Here is a 21,671-nt window from a genome sequence, read left to right as displayed (position 1 = left end):
TAAAACCATTATTTATATAACGTCGTGGTATTTATGTTCATACGACGTCAATAGTAATATACCGTCGTGGTATTAACATTCACACGACGTAAAACAATAAGATATACTGTCGTCTATATTAGATACCAACCCTAGTTAAATATTAAGCGCTCAAATTTGTAGACATCCGGAAGCCAAATTTTTTCACTGACGAGTTAGTTTGCCAATATTTGACTTAAATATAATTTTTTTTACTTAAACTTTCTCTTTACTTCCTTCAAATCGACTCTCTCTCTCTCATTCACCAAAACAGCCATATCTTCTCTCTCGTCTTTTTCTTTCGTTTTTGGGTTTTGCTCTCTGTCGCTCACTTTCCCTTCCTCAATTTTTTTTTTAATTGAAGAAGAAATTGTTTTCTTCCTTAGAGCTATTGGAGTTAGAGGAATCATGTGGTAGTTTGATTTTCGTATCAGTTGGTTCAGATTGACAGAGAGATTCAATTTGGGGGTTTTCTTTGCTCTTTTCAGTTGGGGTGGATTCCCTGTTCTGGTGAGATTTCTATTCCTATTTCTTTTATTTTTTTTCAAGTATTTGAGTATAGGCAATGACCCACGAATCCTTCTGATTAGTTATAAATTAGAATACAAAAATTTTAAGATGCAGACATGGACGATGTACCAGTTGTATAGATGAAAGGCTGATTATATCCTTTGATTTTTTAAAGCTCTTGTTTCAATCTTTTATTATTTGTTGATGAAGTCTGGGGCTTGTTTGTTTGTTTTTGGGAGCTTTGTCTTCTGTTTTGTTTTGTTTGGGTTGTGGTTCTGTTTTCTTTTTCTGTTGGGGCTCTGGTGGTTTGCCCTGGGGGATTTTTGTCCTCTTTCTTGTGTTTCTTTTCTTTCTTGTTCTTAATAAAATTTGTTTCTATTAGAAAAAAAGTATTGGGAGTATTTTGCTTTTATATATGTGTGAGTTGATATATTTCGGTTAATATGCATACTTTATTTGTTTGTTATAATGTGGTCCACTTGTTTGGTGTTATTTCTTCTTTTCTTCAGTTCAATGAATGTACAATTTCTTGTTTAATTTGGTTTTGCTTGTGAGTTGAAGTAGATGGTGTTGAGGGTCATCCAATTGAGAGACAATAGATTGTTTTGTATTGAAATGCTAAAGTAATAGTTTTTTTTTATACCAATGATGTCTGATTAATTTGTTACCACTTTAGATGAGTAGTTCTGGAGATAGTTCACAAGAAGGGCTCAATGTTGACTTGGGGGATGGTCTAGAGGGAGATGTTCTGCAAGTGGTACTGGTATGTTGGTTTTTCCTTTTTTCTTTTAATAAACTGGTATGTTTAAATCATTACATAAATATATTGTATATGGGATATATGAGAAACTTATTACCTTTGTATTGAGCAGTTAAAATTAATTTTTCATGTAGGCAATGACGCAAAGCAAGGTCGGGGTCAAGGGATATGCAACTGGTGTCTAAATAACATGAGAAAAAGTATCAGACTCCAGCAAACTTGATGCGTGGGACACTCTCGTGTTTCTTATTCCTAAAATTATTGAATACTTAGTGCATGTATGTGAGTTTATTAGTTATATATTTTAGAGTTGATGTAAGACTACCTTATTGTGGATGCAGGGCACCATTGAATTTTGTCCTGAACAGCAGCCTTTGATTCATGTCTTCAAGGATGTATGTATAAATGAAGAATAATGAAAAATTGTGGAGAAGTTTCAAGAGTGATTTGAAGTAAGCTTATTATAAACCTATCGAAGGAAGTGAAAGACGGTGACAATGTGGGGATTCTCATGTAGACCCAAACCAGTGGCGGCTGTTGTTTGAACATTAGGAAAAAGATGAGACTGCAGTACGTATTATTACACAACAGTCAATATATATATATATATAATCTGTGCAATGATTAAGTATGTTTTGCTTTTGCGAATAGTAGGAACAAGCTAAATGAAATGCTGAAAATTGGAGTAAACAAATGTTGAATCACACATCTGGCACAAAGTCTTATGCTCGAAGCAAAGCACAATATGTAAGTTTATGAGGCACATGAATGTTTATTCTTTTTTCTTGTTCATTGTTCTTTATGTTCTTTTATTTGTTCAAGTATATGAAAAACTGAAATGTAGAGGTCCAGAAGACTAATTGTACAATTCATCATTGTACATTTTATTGGTTTGGTTAATCTATAATGACCATAGAATTTGATGGAGAATGATGAACTAAATATGTATCTTTGTTTTTTGTTAGGCTGAAATGCAGGAAAACTTTAAGGGATTAGTTGAAGATGAATGTCCTGATAATTTAAAGGCACGAAGAAGAGCTTAGGTTGGGCAACTAAAGTTTTGGAACTCTACTGATGTAGGCAGACCTTTGTAATATTTGGCTATTGTAAATTGTAATCCACATTGGTACTTTATATTTTATAAGAATGGTTGTTGTATCTTGTATGGTTCAATCTTTCAGTATTGTACTTATAATTGTCATTACATTTTAAATATCAATTAAAAAAAAATTAGGAATGAAAAATGTGCAGATTATATTACAAAACAAAAGGCATTTGAAGGAAGTATATTTAATGGTGCATTAGCTCAGAAAAGAATTGAATTGACAAACAATCCTGGCATTTTTTATTTTGGTTAAGAAACAATCCTGGTGAATGTTTGGCCACTGGTATCGAAACAATAATCCTCACAAAAGCTTCTTTAATACTGGCCATTTGTTTTGTCAGTAATAAAATGAAGTCACTTTATGACTTGTGTCAGAGACAAACCTATACTGACGAATAAGTTGCAAAAGTTGGTCAGCATTAGTATTACTGACAAGACTTTTACTGACAAGCCTTATTTCCGCCGCTGCACTCGTCAGGAAGCCATTACTGACGAATTTTTGCCAGTAATGAGGTTTTTACTGACCATAGAGGGTTGTCGGTATAAGCTAAAATTGTAGTAGTATATACCGAATTTTCTATATAAAAAAACCTGCAAAACCCTGCAAGTTGTCAAAAGGATGAAGCCTCGATGCACCTCAGTATGACGCTAGCTAGCTAATATATAACATTCAGTTCAGCAGAGATAAACTGGTGAAAAGGAAACTACGCAAGCCCTTCCGGCCAAGAAATTTCATTGCTAGAACTGGAAGTAGTCAAATGAGTCAATTCTTATAACTCTTGATGGCTAGTTACAGAGATAACGGGGTTTCCGGCCTCTCACATCCGGTTTACCAAAATGTAATTATATAAATAATTCTTTGTAGATACAACTACCATTTAAAAAAACGAAAAAAAGAAAAACGAAAAAAAGTAACACGTTCCCTAATACAAAGAAACTTCCTATTGGAGGACTATATATATATAGGAAAACAAGTTGAATAGAGCAGCTGGAGAAGAAAACGAATGCCAAAGGAGTTTCCACAGAAAAACCAAATAAATAATTTTATAAGCCAAAGGTCCGAGTTGAACAAATTAGTCAAAAAATCCCTAAATATAAGTATAACCGTATAAGACCACGTGTGACATATCAACTATGGAATTAATTAAACATATCAACTAGGAAATTATCATTTTAGGAAAATTATTTGGGTTCTTAATTAATTAAACATATCAACTACAAATTAATTAAACAACACTGGACTTGATATCTAATCAGTACATGTGACATATACGTTTCTCTTATAATCAAAGTAAGACATTTTTTCACATATAAAATAATAAGTTGTTTAAAGATGAAAAGTTGAAGTGGACTTTGTGGAGTTAGACACTTTTTGCCCTCTGCCATTTCATATTGTTTGGATGTTTGATTGATTAATGTTTTCAAATAGTTCATCATTTCTTGCCTCTAATTATATTTTTAATGTTTATAATTTGAATTATCTAGTGGGAAAAAAAAATCAAGTGAAAAAAATTCAAATTAAATGGATTGGTTCTTGGGCCCAAATATGGCACGAGCATGGGCACGGCACGAGCCCGGCCCGGCCAATTTTAATATGGACATGGGCTTTGTGCCGGGCCGGAATCAATGATTTTACTAAATGGGCCGGCACGGCACGACCCAATAAATTAAATGGGCTGGCCTGGCCAGACACGAAAATATTAAAAGCACGAGTTTAAATGGGATCGGCCGGCCCAGCACGGCCCGTTTGACATCTCTAGATGTGAGGCTCCAAAATGTAAGGCTGAAATAGCCACGTGTAGTGATCCTAGAATGTAGCTAGATGTGTGGCTGAGATTCGATATGATGTGTGTGGATCCAGCTAAGACTAACGGTTATGAAGTACATGTTTTGTGTGCTCATTCTGATATGAGAAATATATTCCTCTCTGCAATTTTAGCTAGAGAGTAAAAGAACATTCATCACTCTGTTTTCTTCATTCTTTCATTCTTTTCTCTTCAATATTCCATAACTCAGATAAAATACAAAACACTAACATGGCCTCAAAGCCAAGTTCGATCAATTGAGGCTGAGCGTTCTCAATACTGTGAAATCGGGCTACATCGGAGCTCAATCGAGGTTCGGTTAAGGTTGCTGGAAATCGATCATACCCTAAAACAACTTGGTTTTTGGCTTATCTGAGATTAGCGATGGCTGAATTTGGAAGTTCAAAAGTAAGAACTCTGATCTTCTCCGGTAAGAGTTACGAGTTTTGGAGAATCAAGATCGTGACCATATTCTTTTTTAATTCTAAAAGAAAAATCAGATCATGGATTATATTTTTATGGAACACAACTACCCATTATCTTTTTTAATTCTAAAATAAATTTTAAATTTTTTTTTTTTTAAAAAAATAGCCTATCACAGGCGCGGAAGTGCGTACGAAGAGGCTAGTTTCATTTAAATATGTTGTGAATGTACTAATTTAACATTATATAATAAAATATTTTCTGTTTTAATATTTTCATTAACCAAGGTTATTTTGGGGATTTTGAAGTTTCACTTTTAAGGCCTTCTACCTTTATATATAGAAAATTATACTAAGAGCTTCAATATTGAATGACACTCTTATAAAACCTACTCTGCATTGCGTTTTAATTATCTGAACTGTTTATCTTTTAGATATTGCTTCATAGATCGTCTCTACAAAAATTTGCTTGAATATAAAACTATTTAACCACTCAATTAAATAATTGTAATTTTAATATTTCTATGCACTCATATAATACTAAGCCACTTGCTTAACATCATATTTGCGAAGCAACTTCATGCTTTGTGATAATTGATGGTAGTGGTGATATTATATGCCTGCAAGTGGTTAATTGATCATAGTTTCTAATACTATATGCTTATAGCGCGGTTAAGGCTGCAGGATGGAGGTGGTGTGAAGAGATATTAATTAATTTGTAAATGAGAGATGCATGTCAAATTGTGAACAAAGTGAGGAAGATTTACAATTGGCCAGCAGAGTGGCTGGGTTGAGCTGGTTGGTCACTCGCCCACTGGGGTACGTAGAGTGCGGGTAAGGCTGCAGCTATATCTCTAACGGGAACACCAATCTTCAATTGACCCCTCTTGCCCCTATGTGGAGTAGAGTGCGTTTAAGGATGCAGCCATCATCTCTTGCGGAAACACCACTCTTCAATGCCCATGAAATCAATCCGTCCTTATGACCAAACTTGTAAATCTTATCATGATGAACAGTTTTCTTATGTAGACTCCTATCTCTAGTTGTTATAATGATTCTACTTCCAGGGCCAAACTTAAGACGACCAGCACATGCTTGATATTCGCTCTGGCTTGAATCATTCACATCATCAAGAATAATGAGGACCTTTGTACGGCTGAGCCTTTCTTGAATAAACGGAGATACATTTTTAGTGTCGATACTTAGATCTTTTTCCTTTAATATATCACGAAGAAGTAGATTTCTCAAGTGCTTCGGTCCATGACTTTTTGACACCCCCTTAACATCTGCAAGGAAACAAGTAGCTTCAAATTGACAAGACAGCCGGTGAAACAAAACATCCCCAAGGGTGGCCAGCCAACTCTTGCCCCAAATGCCTACATAAATGCATACAGTGCAAACATCTGGTGAATTAAGGCATAATAACGATTCAATTTCCTCAATTTTCCTTGAATAAAATTGATCCAGGTCCTTTACATCACTTGACGATGCACGATTCAGTTTGGTCAAAACATCTTCGGCAATTTTCTCAATCAAATCAGCCTCCGTCCTGAAAAAATATGTTCATGATCGAACAAAGAATAATTTTTAGTAGCAGATATGAATTAAATCTAAAAATATTAATTAATAATAATATTTAGTAACTAGTCCTTAACGATTCTTGTATCTATAATAATGAAATGGTCACAAAGAGTTACCCTGTTCTTTTTGAATTATCGAAGCCAGACATATCGGCTGCTTCCTTCAAGGCATTTCTCCACATGAGCACTTTGTCCATGTTGTCCTCGAAACGTTCTTCAAGTTGAGCAAATGCAACTGCATAACTATCCTGTTGTTTCCGTACCTGTGATGGATCTATGCCATAAAAAATGGGTATGACAATTTGTCCGTATCTTTTTTTGCATTCCGATATGTGCGCAAGTTCATCCAAACACCACGTGGAAAAGGCATAGTTTTTCGAGAAAACGATTAACGAAACCTTTGATTTCTCGATCGCTTGCAAGAGGGCAGGTCCAATTTTGTCCCCCATCCCAAGTTTGTCATCCATGTAGGTCTCAATTTTCTTGCGACCTAAAGCAGCTTTGAGATGGCTGGTAAAAGTGTCCCGGGTATCTGCACCTCTGAAACTTATAAACACATCGTACTTTTGTGGAGGGGGATTAGAAGAAGAAGAAGAAGAAGAAGAAGCCATATAAAAAACCTGCAAAACCCTGCAAGTATTCAGAAGGATGAAGCCTCGATGCACCTCTGAATAACTAGCTAGCTAATATATAACATTCAGTTAAGCAGAGGTCAACATGTGAAAAGGAAACTACGCAAGCCCTTCCCACTAAGAAATTTCAAAGCTAGCATTGGAACTAGTCAAGACTCAAATGAGTCAATTCTTTCAACTCTTTAGACCAACTCCACCCATAAGGGCTAAGTCTAAGGCAAGGGCAAGCAAGGGCTGTCACTATTCACATGAATAGTGGCAGCCTTGCCATTTGTGGTTCCACCCATGAGGGCTAAGTCTAGGGAGGCAAATACTATTTATTGTACTTTATTTCCTATTTTTTTAATACTTGAAACCATTAATTTTGATAATCTTTTGTAATTAAATTTTCGGATAATATTTTTAGTTGTCACGTGTCCATTATTTTTCAGAAAAGATTTTCGAATGAGAATCTCGATTGCCACGTGTCTTATTCCAGATAAAATTTTCGGATATTCATTAAAAAAATTATAATCTCAGATTTCATATAACATTTTCACCCTCTAAAATTGTACCACGTGTCCCATGTCAGATAAGATTTTCAGATATTTAAAAAAAAATTATAATCTCATATTTCAGATAAGATTTTCACCCTCTAAAATTGTGCCACGTGTCATCTCTGTCAGATAAGATTTTCAGATATTTTTTTAAAATTATAATCTCATATTTCAGATAAGATTTTCATCCTCTAAAATTGTGCCACGTGTCATCTCTATCTTCTGAATCCCTCTATAAAACTACACCATCAACTCATACCTCTCACACCATCTCTTATCTATTCCTTCATTTCTCATATTTTACAAAACACATTCTACTCTCAATGTCAAACTTGAGGAGGGTGTTGGAGAGGCAACAGAAAGAAAGGGAAGAAATCCGGCGTAGACGTGCTGAAGAAGATCGGGATGCCGATGAAGAAGAGGAACAAATGCTTGCAGTAGCGGTGTGTATGCTTAATCAATCAAGGCAACACCGTCGTCCTCGTGCCCCAAATGTGGACAGACGTAGAGAGTCTCGGGGTAAGAATCTCTTGGAGGATTACTTTATCCCAAATTCATTATATCCTGCTCATAAGTTTCGAGAGAGATATAGAATGCAGCCACATTTGTTTCAAAAAAATCATGCATGATATTTGTAATTACGACACATACTTCATTCAAAAGCATGATGCTGTTGGAGTTTTGGGTCTTATCCCGGAGCAAAAACTTACAGCTGCTTTTCGGATGCTTGCTTATGGGGCATCTGCAGAGCAGGTGGATGAGATTGCAAGGATGGGAAAATCAACTATCCTAGAGTGCTTGGTGAGATTCTGTGATGCAGTGGAAAATTTGTACACGAGGGAGTACCTTCGCAAACCCACGCCGAGGGACCTGCAAAGGCTGCTACAAAAAGCAGAGGCTCGAGGTTTCCCAGGCATGATTGGAAGCATTGATTGCATGCACTAGCAGTGGAAGAATTGTCCTACTGCTTGGCAAGGAGAGTACGGGAATCGAAAGGGCCAAAAAAGTATAATTTTGGAGGCCGTAGCTTCATTCGACTGTTGGGTTTGGCATGCCTTCTTCGGGGTTGCCGGATCTCAGAATGACCTCAATGTCCTTGGTCAATCCCCGGTGTTCGACGAGGTATTGCAAGGTCATTCCCCTCAGGTCACATACCAAATCAACAATACCGTATACTCTGGTGCATACTACCTTGCCGACGGAATTTATCCTAGGTGGACGACATTCGTGAAAACAATTCCAAATCCCCAATCCGAGAAGGAAAGAAGCTTTGCTTCATTTCAAGAAGGTTACAGGAAAGACGTGGAAAGGTGTTTCGGTATCTTGCAAGCTCGTTGGGCAATTATCAGGGGTGCTGCTCGGATGCTAGATGAGGAGGTGCTGAGGAGTATTATGATGACTTGCATCATCCTCCACAACATGATTGTGGAGGATGAGTATGACTACGATGCTCCAGAGGTGTTTGAACCCGATCCCATGAACACGGCGTTGACAAGAATATATGAAAGGCCGATGGGACCAAATGGACTACCAATGGAGCCCGAACCGTTAGTTCGGGATGGTCGATTCAACAACCCCATGATTGATCGTTATCAAGAAATGCAATCTTCATATGTTCACGAGAGACGTCAAGTTGACTTGATCGAGCACTTGTGGGAGATGAAAGGCAATCACAATGGATGAAGTCAAGATTAGTGCTTTGTTTGGAATTATGCTTTGTTTTTAATTATGCTTTATTTTGTGTGTGGTGTTTTTTGGAATTATGCTTTTTTTTTTTTAAAATTATGCTTTTATGTATGGTTTGTTTTGTGTGTTGTTTGCAATAAATTAAGGTTTGTTTTTAATTAATCTTTGTTTTGATGCTCAAATGTTTTTAATAAATAGTCATATTATTTAATGCTTTTTTTATTTAATGAAAAGGAAACAATACAACAAATTAAAGGATAATACAACAATACAACAATACAACAATACAACAATACAACATATGGCAAAGGTGTTTCAATACAACCTAATGGTTTTCATCATTTAACCAATCCGTATTGCTAGGTCCGTCATCATGGAAAAGTTTTCTTCTCATCACATCCCTTCGTCTATGCTTCCAATAGGCCTTTGTTTCAGGAGACATATGGCTCGTATCCATGGCCATGATTTTCATCTCTCTATCATCCATGTCTTTTTCTTGTGCATGCTGCTGTTGAATTGCAAATGTTTCCTCTCGTGCCTTGTCCACTTCATCTCTTTTCAAGTCTCTCTCAATTCTTAGTGAGGTGTTCTTAGCTATTTGCTCCAATAATTGTATACATTCATTGTTTGAAGTGCCCCCTCTCTTGGCCTTTGCCGCCTTTCTCCCAATCGGTCTCGGCGGACGTGGGAGTGGTGACTCCGTTTCCATTGGGGAGTCCAATGGCGAATCGGTTGATGGTGAATCGTGGAGCGGCGTCTCATTCAACACAACCGAAGGACCGGTGGGAATAATTTTGAATCTCGAACAATCCTTCACAACTTCCCAACATTGGAAATGCACGAAACTTTTTTTGCCTTGCCCCATGGCACCGAACCACATTTGTGCTTGTATGATCTATTAAAAATAAATAATTGAAAGTGCAAGAAAAAAAAAATTATTATGCAAGAAAATTAAACTATTTTGAAATGCAAGAATAAAATTGATTATGCAAGAAAATATAGACAAATTGGACATGCAAAAAGAAAAAAAAAATTATGCAAGAAAAAGAAATAGAATATGCCAAAAAAAAAAAGTTACATTAAATTGATGAAAATGGTATTATAAATATTTTACCTCATCGGATAGATTTTGACCGCTTCGAATGTTCTCCCTTGCTTTTGTCAAGGCATTTCTCCATTTGCCTAACTCTTTATTCAGAAGTTTCCATCTACTAGACAACGCCATTTCGGTCCGAATGGAACCCGATCTTTGACAAAATTCTCCATGAATTTTGCTCCACATATGATGGAACTTCATCTCATTGCCCGTGATAGGGTCATGACTAATGTTCACCCAAGACTGACACAACGCAATATCTTCCTGTGTTGACCACGAGCCCTCGGTTTCGACAGAAGATGCCATTTGTTTTTTTTTGTTTTTAAATACAAATGGAAAGTAGTAGAAAAATGTGAGTGGAGGGTAAAAAATATTGGAAGGAGAAGAGTTTGTATGGAGAATTGGTGTGGGAAGTGAAAAATGTGAGTGGAGAGTAAGAAATATTGGAAGGAGAATAGTTTGTATGGAGAATTGGTGAGGAAAGTGAATAATGTGAGTGGAGAGTAAAAATATTGGGGATGGAGAAGAATTGTATGAAGATTTTGTGTGGAAAGTAAATAAAATGGTTAGGTATTTATAGGGAAAAAATACAGAATATTTTGGTATTTTTTTAAAAAAAATTCAGAATTTTTTTGAATTTTTTTGCAATTTTTTAAGCAAAAAAAACCATTGGAGCGTCCCTGTCGCGACACGTGGCACTTGCCCGTTGGGTGTTGTCAGGGCTGACGTCATCGCTAACGTCAGCGCACGGAAATCAAATTTTTTTTACCGTTGGCGGGTGTAATTCACGCGCCAACAGTAAAAAAAATTTGAATTCCCTTGCGCTGACGTCAGCATGACATTACACAACTCAGGCCGAAGCCCAGGCAGAAGTTGCCCTTGGGCCTGCCCGGGCTCGTGGGACCCAGCAGCTGCCCAGGCTGATTTCCTCGCGCTGGAGCGGCGTTGGGCTGGCCTAGGGGGCCTTTTCCTTGGGTTGGGTCCTGCGCTGGCCTTGCTCTTATAGCTAGTTGCAGAGATAATGGGGCCCAGCCTCTCACACCATAAAAACTTTAGGATGGCAAAAAGTGATATCACCTTTGCATGAGAGTGTCTCTCCTCTTACACCCGTTTTACCAAAATGTAAATAAATAATTGCAACTACCATTTTAAAAACCAAAAAATCAAGAAGGACAAAAGATAACACGTTCCCTAATACAAAGAAACTTCCTATTGGAGGACTATAGGAAAACAAGTTGAAATGGAGCAGCTGGGGAAGAAAAAGAATCCAAAATGAATTTACACAGAAAAACCAAATAAATAATAAGTAACCAGAGAACAGAAAAGGTCAAGGATCATTATAAAATGACAATTTAAGAAGACAAAGGTCCGAGTTGAACAATTAGTCAAAAGAACCCTGAATATGTACAGTAAGAAATTAAAAGATACTTTTGCAATAGCAAGAAAAGAAAGTCAATAAGAATATTATGTATGTGGTACAAGACCAATGAAAATGATATGCATGCAATGCAGATAAAATCTGTTGCCCCTTTTCAAATAGGTTTCTTACGTGCTATACATAACTACGAAGTTCATGACTTAGTAGATTAATGGTATGTTTATGAGTGCTTTTAAAAAGGCTAAAAGTTCATTTTGATAACTAAAAGTGTTTTTAACTAAGAACAAAACTATGTAGAGACTAGATTGGACTTCAACCCCGTGCAAGATTTGATAAAACATTGGTTTTGGTGCAAATTTATAAGGTATTTCCTACTCCCACAAATATTAGCCCACCCTTTTTGCAAATTTTATAGTCTAGGTAGCCCATCCCATTTTTTTTTAATCCACTTACACACTTTTTTATTTTTTTAATAAATATATAATTTTCAACAAAGGGAGTCTAAGTGGACAAAAGAAAAGTAAGAAAATTAACTCTCTATATATAATATATAAGTATTGACCAAAATATATATATATATATATAATATATAAGTTGTTTTTTTATTACGTTTTGGTTTGGAGGCCACGTGAGTGCCTTTTGTATTTTCTGGATTTTGTTTTTTTATTTTTTATTACGATCACATATTCATATCAAAGAGAACAAACTTGCCTTGTAAAAGGAAGTGAGAAACCATGCCAAGTTTTGAATGAATGCCTGAAAAAACATCATCATATGAACCAGTTACACACAATATTTAATTTTTAGACTCGTATCTTTATTATATGCATACCAAGTTTATAAACTTGTCACTTCTCTGTTTTTTTGGTCAATCACTTCTTGACCCTTCTCTGTGTTTTCTCTCTCCTGGTCTTTTCTTCTCGAGTTCCTCTGTGTGTTCTTTCTGCTGATTTTTGTGTGTGTGTGTTTTCGGTTTGGTTGTACTTATTTGTGTTAGTATTTAGGAAAAGAAGTTTGGGAAAAGAATTAACTTGTTTGGTTTCTAAATTTAACTAGACTATAGGCCTCGTTCTTGTTTAGTTCTGCTGTTTTCGGCTTAGCCCCCCTACCAACAAAAAAATAATTCTTGACAATTTGAAGCATGATATATTATTTGATAGAAGAAGCCAAGGAAAAAAAAATTTAGCCCGACCCTATATAAATTCATGATTTCGTCATTGCTTATGACAGTGTTTGATTAAAAAAATTTAGGAATCCGGATCATAGAACACTTTTTGGAGTACCCAATTGGTTAAAAAACAATTAAAACACATATTTAAAATATCAATTACCTTCTCCATTGCTTCAAGTAATTATGTTTCTATCCCAAAAGTGAAACTCAACAAACTGGCCCTTTTCATGGGTTACAAAAATGATATTGGACATAGAATCTTCTAAGATCAACCTTATAAATATTGGATCCAGTGCGACAAACAAAATATAATATTGGGCCTAGAATCTTTTTTCTATGTGACTCGCGGGTCTTAGGATCCTGATTAAGTTTTTTCTTCATTTTTATTTTTATTCAACACTAATAATATTGGCTAACGATTCGTACATACAATCTCGACTGCTTATAATTAACGTGTCCTTTTTGGCTGTCCTAGAGTTGCATAATGTAGTGTAAACAAAAAATTTCCGAAGGTAAATGCTCTACCCCAAAAATTATGAATTCTAAATTTTCCGTAATCTTGGAGCAGAAATGGCTAAGGAAACAAAGATTAATTTCAACAAGAAAACGTAGGTATAAAATGCTCTGTATGCAAATTTTGTACAAAAGTTGAAGCATTTTTAAATCCCAAAGCAATAGCATTGAATTGCTAAGAAGAATATGAAGAAGCAGACACGCAAACAAGATCGCCAATCAGTTCGGAATATACTCATATACAGTAAGGAATTTTTAGCAAATATAGTATTCAATAAGAACAAAGTCAAATCGAAGGAGATCAGGAAGCACCTTGAGAACCCTGAGCTTCACACTTCCCACCCCTGCACGCAGCCTATGCGCATCATGCACGAAGCCTGCGCGCAACGTGCACAGAGCATGCGCACAGAGTGCTGAAAATGTCGACAAAAATTTACAAACCTTGTCATGTCTGCGCACATCATGCACACAGCATGCTGAAAATGTCGACAGATAATCAAAAGAACATAAGCACAGCATGCCATCCTCGAAAATAAAAACCATACGTAAAATATACTATTAAGAAAACCAGTATTCCTAATTCATCAGTTCCAAAATTCCACATTTCAATTCCGAACCATTGAGCACATAATTAAATATAAACCCAAAATCAGATATTAATTTAATCTTTACTGAACCAAACCAGGCTATATATCGAGCCATTTTCGACTCATGCACTCATCCAAATCTTTCCTGAACATTTCGTCACCACTTAAATTCATTCCAAGCTAGTGCTGAAAGTATAATCAACTCTTTCCTACAACTTTACCCTATCCAAGGCATATCTTGCAAAACGACAATTCCCAAACAACCCTCACAAGTACTCACATACATACTTTACAACCTTACGTGTAAAACAAACCGACTCTTAAACAAGATGTCTCAAACCTCCATATAATATATGAAAGGACCTGCCCCGAATTTTTCCCAAAACCCGTGGCGAATCCTTTGGAATTCCTGACATCACCCCAATGCCGGGCCCACTTACTAAATACCGAGACTTTCTGCCGAAATTTGGGCAGAGTCTCCCCTATAAATTGGACATTTCCTAAAATTTCAACCTGCATAAAAACACATTTAATATCCCCAACTGGCAGCATGCACAATATAATTTCATGCAGTACACACAAATGGCCTTCGGCCTTCCAATAATTCTCAACCAACAACCAAATGATTCAAATACAAATTAAGACTAACATTTAGTCTGCGGCTGCACCTAATAACCTTAGGCTGCCTACGTACCCTCCTTGAGGGATCAAGCCACACGTAGTTCTCCTGTAAAACCTAGTTCCACACTTAGGTGATACCTCATTTCATTTCTCTGTATTCCACCTAATCTCCCCATACGCCGGTACAACCAACGCCACGTATGGGGTCTGTCAACACGCCGGATAACCTACGCCACGTGCGACCATGCCATGCTATCACATATCTCCCCATACGCCGGTACAACCAACGCCACGTATGGGGTCTGTCTCAACGCCGGATAACCTACGCCACGTGAGACCTACACGTCATATCACATAACTCCCCATACGCCGGTACAACCAACGCCACGTATGGGGCCTGTCCCAACGCCGGATAACCTACGCCACGCGGGACCTCAACACAATATCTCACAATCTCCCCATACGCCGGTACAACCAACGCCACGTATGGGGCCTGTCTCAACGCCGGATAACCTACGCCACGTGAGACCTGAGTATCATATCACAAATCTCCCCATACACCGGTACAACCAACGCCACGTATGGGGTCTGTCAACACGCCGGATAACCTACGCCACGTGGGACCTAACTTTCACTTGGTGGTACTCGTAGTGAATCCAAAATCCGGGGAGGTACTTAAGGTAGTGCGTATAGCACTCCAAACTGACATTCTAGACTCTTTTGTACCCTTGTACACACATATATGTAATTATATTTATATAAACAAATATTCTAATATTGCGTAAACCCCAACAATAGTCTAGCACCAGATAATCCCCCTGGGAAGGTGAGATTACTCCGGGAGACTCCTGGTCGACCAAGGGTCAAACTACCCTAACCCTGGTCAAACGGGCCCACGGGACCTACGACCCCCAAATTCCGATACGAAAGTTTCTATGGGTTCTATAAGGTATAGGACACTCGTCCTGCAAGTTTGGTTCAGATCGGACGATCGGATTGCTCACGATCGTACGATCTAACGATTAATATAAAATATAAACTTTAAATTATTAAATCGGAACATCCGGGGCTCCGATTCACGATCCGTGAATTCCTGCACGATCCTAGAATTACCCAGATTAACATATATTAAATTTGGGACCATCCGACGGTCCCAACCTATCGAACCGGGATAACGCCCGATAGGCGATATCCGTCCGATAGTCAAACGACGTCCGAATTGAGATCCGCGAAATCCTACGCGCTCGTGACGGCACGAGGACCTCAAAACTGCCCAGAGACACGCTGCCACCCTCGCCCACGCGCCACCACATGCGCGGGCAGACCGGGTGTCCAAAGCGATTACGGTCCATCGAAAAATCTTGGAACCGAGACTCCAAACTCCTACCCTAGGTAAAACACCCCATTTGGAGTCACTTTTGTTCTTGGGCAACCCCCAAAAAGTGGCCGGAAATGGCCGATTACGGCGGCCGAAGTTCGGCCGATTTTCAATTCGAAAATCGAATTGCCTACGCTACGAATCGATCAATTCCTACCCAACCATCAGCTAGAACATGCAGAGGGGATGAATTTCCATACCTTGATCGCCAGAAATGGCGGCCGGAGGAGGGAGATCGGAGCCGGCGAAGTTTCGGGCGAAAATCACCATTTTCCGGCGGCTGGAGCGGCGGCCGATCTCGGGGGAGGGCTGGGTCGTGACGCCGAGGCCGAGCCGGTCCTTTTGGCACCGGTCCCGACCGCAGCCGCGGCCGGTGGCCGGAGATACGAGGAGAGAGAGAGAGAGGGCCGACGGGAGAGAGAGAGAAGTCGCGGGAGAGAGAGAGAGAGAGAGAGAGAGAGAGAGAGAGAGAAAAAACCAGATTTTTATAAAAAAATCCCATTTCGAAATATTTACGGTTGTGCCACTGGGTTTCTTTTGACCATATCTCTCTCGTTACAACTCCGATTCGAGCCCACTACGTGTCTATGAACTCGTCTCAGTACGACCTATCCAAAAATACCAGTCACTACCCCAAACTCTCTCCGGTTAAGAATATGACCAAAATGCCCTTAATAAATAAATAATTTAAATAAGGGTTAAATTTGGGGTCGGGGTGTTACAATATATATATATATATATATATATATATATATATATAACTAAGACCGCTGCACTAAACTTGTACTGGGGAAAAAATCCCGACGACATCGCATCATCTCGTGATTAGGGTTGAGCTATCCAACCAGAGGACTAATGCTCAGTAGTACACACGTCGGCATCACATTGCACGTGCGGCCAATCTCAAATCCTACATGCGCAGACTGACCAGCAAGAGCCTTTGGTAACACCCTGTCAAGGGTACCCGGGAGAAAATGATCCAATCAGGGAATTGTTTGGCTAGATTACCGGACGACATCACATAATCTCGTGACTAGGGTTGACCCATCCATGTCTAACCCGAATATTGCCTATTAGGCGTAATATGTGATTGACTGTCATACGATATTCAATTTCAAATCCGAACGTAAACGTGGGGATAATTTAGGAATGAAGTTGGGCCGTCACAAGTGGGCCCACGCGCTGGCAGCGCATTGGGTGTCACACCCCGGACCGGCTCCGCCGTAGCGCGATATTGTCCGCTTTGGGCCTGGCTACATTCTCACCAGCCCGCACGGTTTTGTTCCTGGGAGCTCACAGAGCAACTTCCCAGGGTGGTCACCCATCCTGGGATTGCTCTAGCCTCCAACTCGCTTAACTTTGGAGTTCTTACAACTCCGAAGCCAGTGAGCTCCCAAAAGTCCTCGCGCTATGAGGATGCGAGGTGTGCCATATAAGGCACATCACCCCCTATCCGTTTAGTCGATGTGGGATCTCACAATCCACCCCCTTAAGGGATCCGACGTCCTCGTCGGCACACTCGCACCACACGGCAGAGTGGCTCTGATACCAAACTGTCATACCCCGGACCGGCTCCGCCGTAGCGCGATATTGTCCGCTTTGGGCCTGGCTACATTCTCACCAGCCTGCACGGTTTTGTTCCTGGGAGCTCACAGAGCAACTTCCCATGGTGGTCACCCATCCTGGGATTGCTCTAGCCTCCAACTCGCTTAACTTTGGAGTTGTAAGAGCCAGTGAGCTCCCAAAAGGCCTCCCGCTATGAGGATGCGAGGTGTGCCATATAAGGCACATCACCCCCTCTCCGTTTGGTCGATGTGGGATCTCACATTGGGTGTCTTGAGCGATTCTTCGGAGATCGGAAAAGTTCCAAAACACCGGGCATAATTTATATCAAAACGACGAGCATGAAGAGTGGAGTAACTTACCCAACTAGATCGACAGCCAATTTGGCCGGAAAGCACCTCAAATCACCAGAAAACAGATCTGAAAAACCTAGAAATTTCTAGGTTTCGATCTGTGAAATCACGGTGGAATCTGGCCAAATCTTTGAGGGGTTATGCCAAAGAGGGGTGGGGGAGTGTTTTGGAGAAGTTTGGAGGGTAGCCGTGGCCGGTGGTGTCTGGAAAACCACCTGGTTTTTCACGGGTTCGAAGACTGTTTTTGGGACGTGTGTTTCGTTCAAATTTCTGCAAAAATCACAAGGATTCGAGGTTAGTTAAGCTTGCAGGGCTCGCCCTTTAAATAATATTAATTATTAAATTTCAATAATTATTATTAATTAATTCATATTAGTTTATTTAATTTACTTATTTTAATTTATTTATTATGTTTTAAATTTAATTCTTTCATTTTAGGGTCGGGATGTTACAATTTTAGGAAATAAGTAGTTGGTTTCATCAAACCATTTGACACTCCATTGACGGATGAATGTTTTCGTGTAGTGTGAATAAAATGGATTGAATGGGATTTTGTATAATGGAATTGTAAACAAGGGTAGAATGAAGGAGGTATCCAGAAATAAATTCACTGAAGATTGTTTAGAATGAAGGAGGTAGCCAAAGTGTTTTTGTTTATTTCTTTCTGGGTAATCAAACCCCTACTCAACTCAACTACATGTTTGAATAATTTTCGCCAATAGCAGTGGAATATACAAACAAAGTCGTAAGCTTTTGTTACCAATGCCCAAGGGTCTGAGCTCTGGAAAAAAATATATATATACTTAAAGGACCCGACCCACCCAGGCGCGGCCTAACTTCTTGCCGCTTCCCCCTAACAATTAGGGTTAAATTACGGCAGTTCCTCCCGCCTAGGCCGATTTTTCGAAGACTGCTTCCAGTTGACTTTCTTCGGGTTTTTTGCCTAATTAAATGCAGCGTTTATAACAGAAAGCGAACGTGCCACGAGGAGCTCGGTATCATCACTGAAGTCGGAGGCTGAGGCGTCGTTCATCTGGTCCAGAACCAGAACCCTCTCTTCCTCCCTCATTACGCTTCTCGAACGTTGAAGCCGAATGGTGAAAAAATGAAAAACGAAACTGGCCTCGCCCAAGAGGCCTATATTTGCAATTGGGTTATAACAAAAATTGTATTGGGTCCGTTGGTTTTGGGCTGCATAGAGTTTGAATTTAAGCCCTTTTTAGGGAAATTAAAATATTTCAAAGCGCAAAGCATAAGTGACTCTCTATAAATAAAGAAAAACTTAGTGGCAACAGGAATATCACTATTTTATTACCCCGGACAAATAATGCTCTGTCATGTGTTAGTGTTGTCACACGTGTCATGGCGTAATTGGTAGAAGATAGCAAAATAGTTTTATCCTTGTTACATAGAAGTCCTTCTCCTGTTAATGTCATCGGCATTCCTTCACATCCTCTCAACATTCTTTTATATATTTTTTTCATTTTTGTTTTAAGAAACTGAATTCACGGTATGACCAATTTTGAATAAGGGAAATGCTGTTCAAAGTTCAAAACCCTAAGCCAAATTTCTACATTGACTTTTAGCTGCAAGCTGGAGTGATTTGCTTCATCATGACAAATTGTTTGAACTTATCAGTTTTTGTCCGTCGGGGAATGCAGTGATCATGCATATCATCTAGCGGGTTAAGCAATCAGTTAAGAAAGATAAACAAAATTTTAGAATAGAAAGATAGACTAGAAGTTAATGATTGCAGAGAGGAACCAACTTCTTGTTGAGGTTGAGGTGGCGGATGATCATTCATGCAAGTCTTTTGGAAGTTGAGGCAATGGTGCTTCAAGCCGAAGAACCCTCATCACTTGCCCCGCTTTTGGTCTTTCCTTGTTGTTGGGATGAGTACACCATAATCCCACAATTAACAAGGTTTCCATTTCATTTGGAACAAAATTCATATCCAATCTCTCATCAGCTGCAGAGAGCATATTTCCGGCAAGGTACAGCTGCCAAACCCACCTGAAAAGCGGCACGTGGAATTCTTCATCCTGATAAGTCCTCCTTCCACATGCAAGTTCCAAGGCCACAACTCCAAAACTATACATGTCTGACTCTTTACTAGCCCTACCTCCATTTGCATATTCCGGGGCTATGTAACCAAAAGTCCCTACCACTCCTGTTGTCTGAGTCCTGAACTGCGGATCCACGAGCTTAGCAATCCCAAAATCACCAAGCTTAGTCTTGAAATCGGAGTCCAACAATATGTTAGCTGATTTGATATCCCTATGCAGGACACACGTCTCTGCATCTTCATGTAGGTAATGAATGGCTGTGGCCAAGTCTAAAGCTATCTTGTACCTCAAATCCCATTGCAAGGTTGTTCTAGAGCCGAATAGATGCGTGTCAAGGCTGCTGTTAGGCATGTATGCATAAACAAGTAAGCACTCGCCTTGCTCATGACACCATCCAATGAATTGCACCAGGTTCCTGTGTATTAAGCGGCTTATTATTTTCACTTCGTTGATGAAGACTTTCTCATAGTGCTCGGATTCTGGGACGATTCTCTTCACAGCAACTGTGCAGCCTAGATCTTGTATGATTCCTTTATAAACTTTCCCTGACCCTCCTTGGCCTAGCCTTCTGTCGTCTGCAAAGTCATTGGTGGCTGCAACTAATTCTTCGTAAGAAAATCGTCTTGGCAAGGCTTGCCACACAAGATCTGGAGAGGCTACTGCATTGGAGTCATTTCCATGTTCATCAATCCTCTTTTTCTGCCTCTTTACCACCAACCAGCATATGGCTACACCAAAAATCAAAATGAAGACAGAAACTGCAACGGCCCCAATCCAGAATAACCTCCTCTTCTTTTTGGTACTTAACTCCTCTGAGTTTGATCTGAAATCCCATGTATATATAGCATTCCGCTCTCGGGCACAGCCATTGGCAGTTGAAAATCCAATTGTAACCCACTCTGGGAGAACCTTTCTCAGGTCAATAGGGTAAGAAAGTGAAGTGATGGCCGCATCAGTATATTCCTCATATGTCCAAAACACAGTGAGGTTCTTGGTGGTAGCACTGTAAGTTATCTGTACGTGAGCCTTCTTCCCACTGTTGCCGAGAGCATCCCAACGGGCATTAACAACTGAGGAGATGGTATTGATATTGATCCCAACGTGTGTCCCGAGTGGATCCCATGAGTTATTCGAAGTGTCAAACTCAACCATTACAATTTGGTTTTGGGATGCTTTGTCAAAACGAGTAGTGGTGTTGAATAATCCTAGATCACCACCGGCAGAGTTTGGTGGAATTGGATAGTGAACAGGGGCAAGAAAAAACACAAGTCCATCACCAATGTTGGTATAATTATGAACAGTGTCGATAATGAAAGAGAAATTAGTAGTGAAGTCGGCCAGTTTAGCAGAGTCCCATAAGTGCAAAGGTTCTGCATACGTAGCCCGGCCAGTGCGGCAATATATATCCTGTAGATCTGTGGCTGTGATCGTGCTGAGTTCAATCACTCCTGAAGAAGGAGCGGCATCACCTTCATAAAGTATGTTGTTTGCATCTCGACCAAAGTCATTGATGCTGAAGGAAAGTGGATGAACAAAGGGTTGGAAAAAATTGAAGAAGATGAAGAGAACAACAGAACAGTTTATCAAGGATTGAAGACGGAAAGTTGATAGCCTGCTTAGAGACATCGCAATGCAACCAACAACAAGAACGTGAAAATCTGCAATGCAAGGAATAATGGTAATGTATGTGGCAACTATAATGAAGAAGTCAGAATTATGAAGAGTGTAATGAAAACCAAGGATTGCCATGTTTTAAAGGGAAAGAAGCCCAAGACTTTGACGTTGAAAACAAAAGCACACAGAAATTGAAATCGTCCATGTTCAAAAAATAAATATCAAGAAATGGTCCAAGGATTGCCATGTTTTTAGTTTTTTTTTTTTTTTTCTCATG

The 21,671-nt window shown here is 39.2% G+C and overlaps 1 protein-coding gene and 1 pseudogene across 1 annotated transcript; both read right to left on the bottom strand.

The window, feature by feature from the left end:
* Window positions 1–5,493: 5,493 nt before the first annotated feature.
* Window positions 5,494–6,811, bottom strand: LOC117638482 (TMV resistance protein N-like). Its single transcript, XM_034373602.1, has 2 exons — window positions 6,318–6,811; window positions 5,494–6,169 (listed from the first exon to the last, which is right to left on the bottom strand). Exons 1-2 carry the CDS (start codon window positions 6,809–6,811, stop codon window positions 5,494–5,496), a joined length of 1,170 nt encoding a protein of 389 aa, XP_034229493.1.
* A 12,596-nt stretch (window positions 6,812–19,407) lies between these two features.
* LOC117638481 lies at window positions 19,408–21,529 on the bottom strand (annotated as a pseudogene).
* Between the last annotated feature and the right edge of the window lie 142 nt (window positions 21,530–21,671).

Source organism: Prunus dulcis, chromosome 8 (genome assembly GCF_902201215.1).
Source record: "Prunus dulcis chromosome 8, ALMONDv2, whole genome shotgun sequence".
NCBI classification, from domain to species: Eukaryota; Viridiplantae; Streptophyta; class Magnoliopsida; order Rosales; family Rosaceae; genus Prunus; species Prunus dulcis.
The sequence above is the reverse complement of the archived record's forward strand: the minus strand, read 5'-3'. Positions and strand labels throughout refer to the sequence as shown.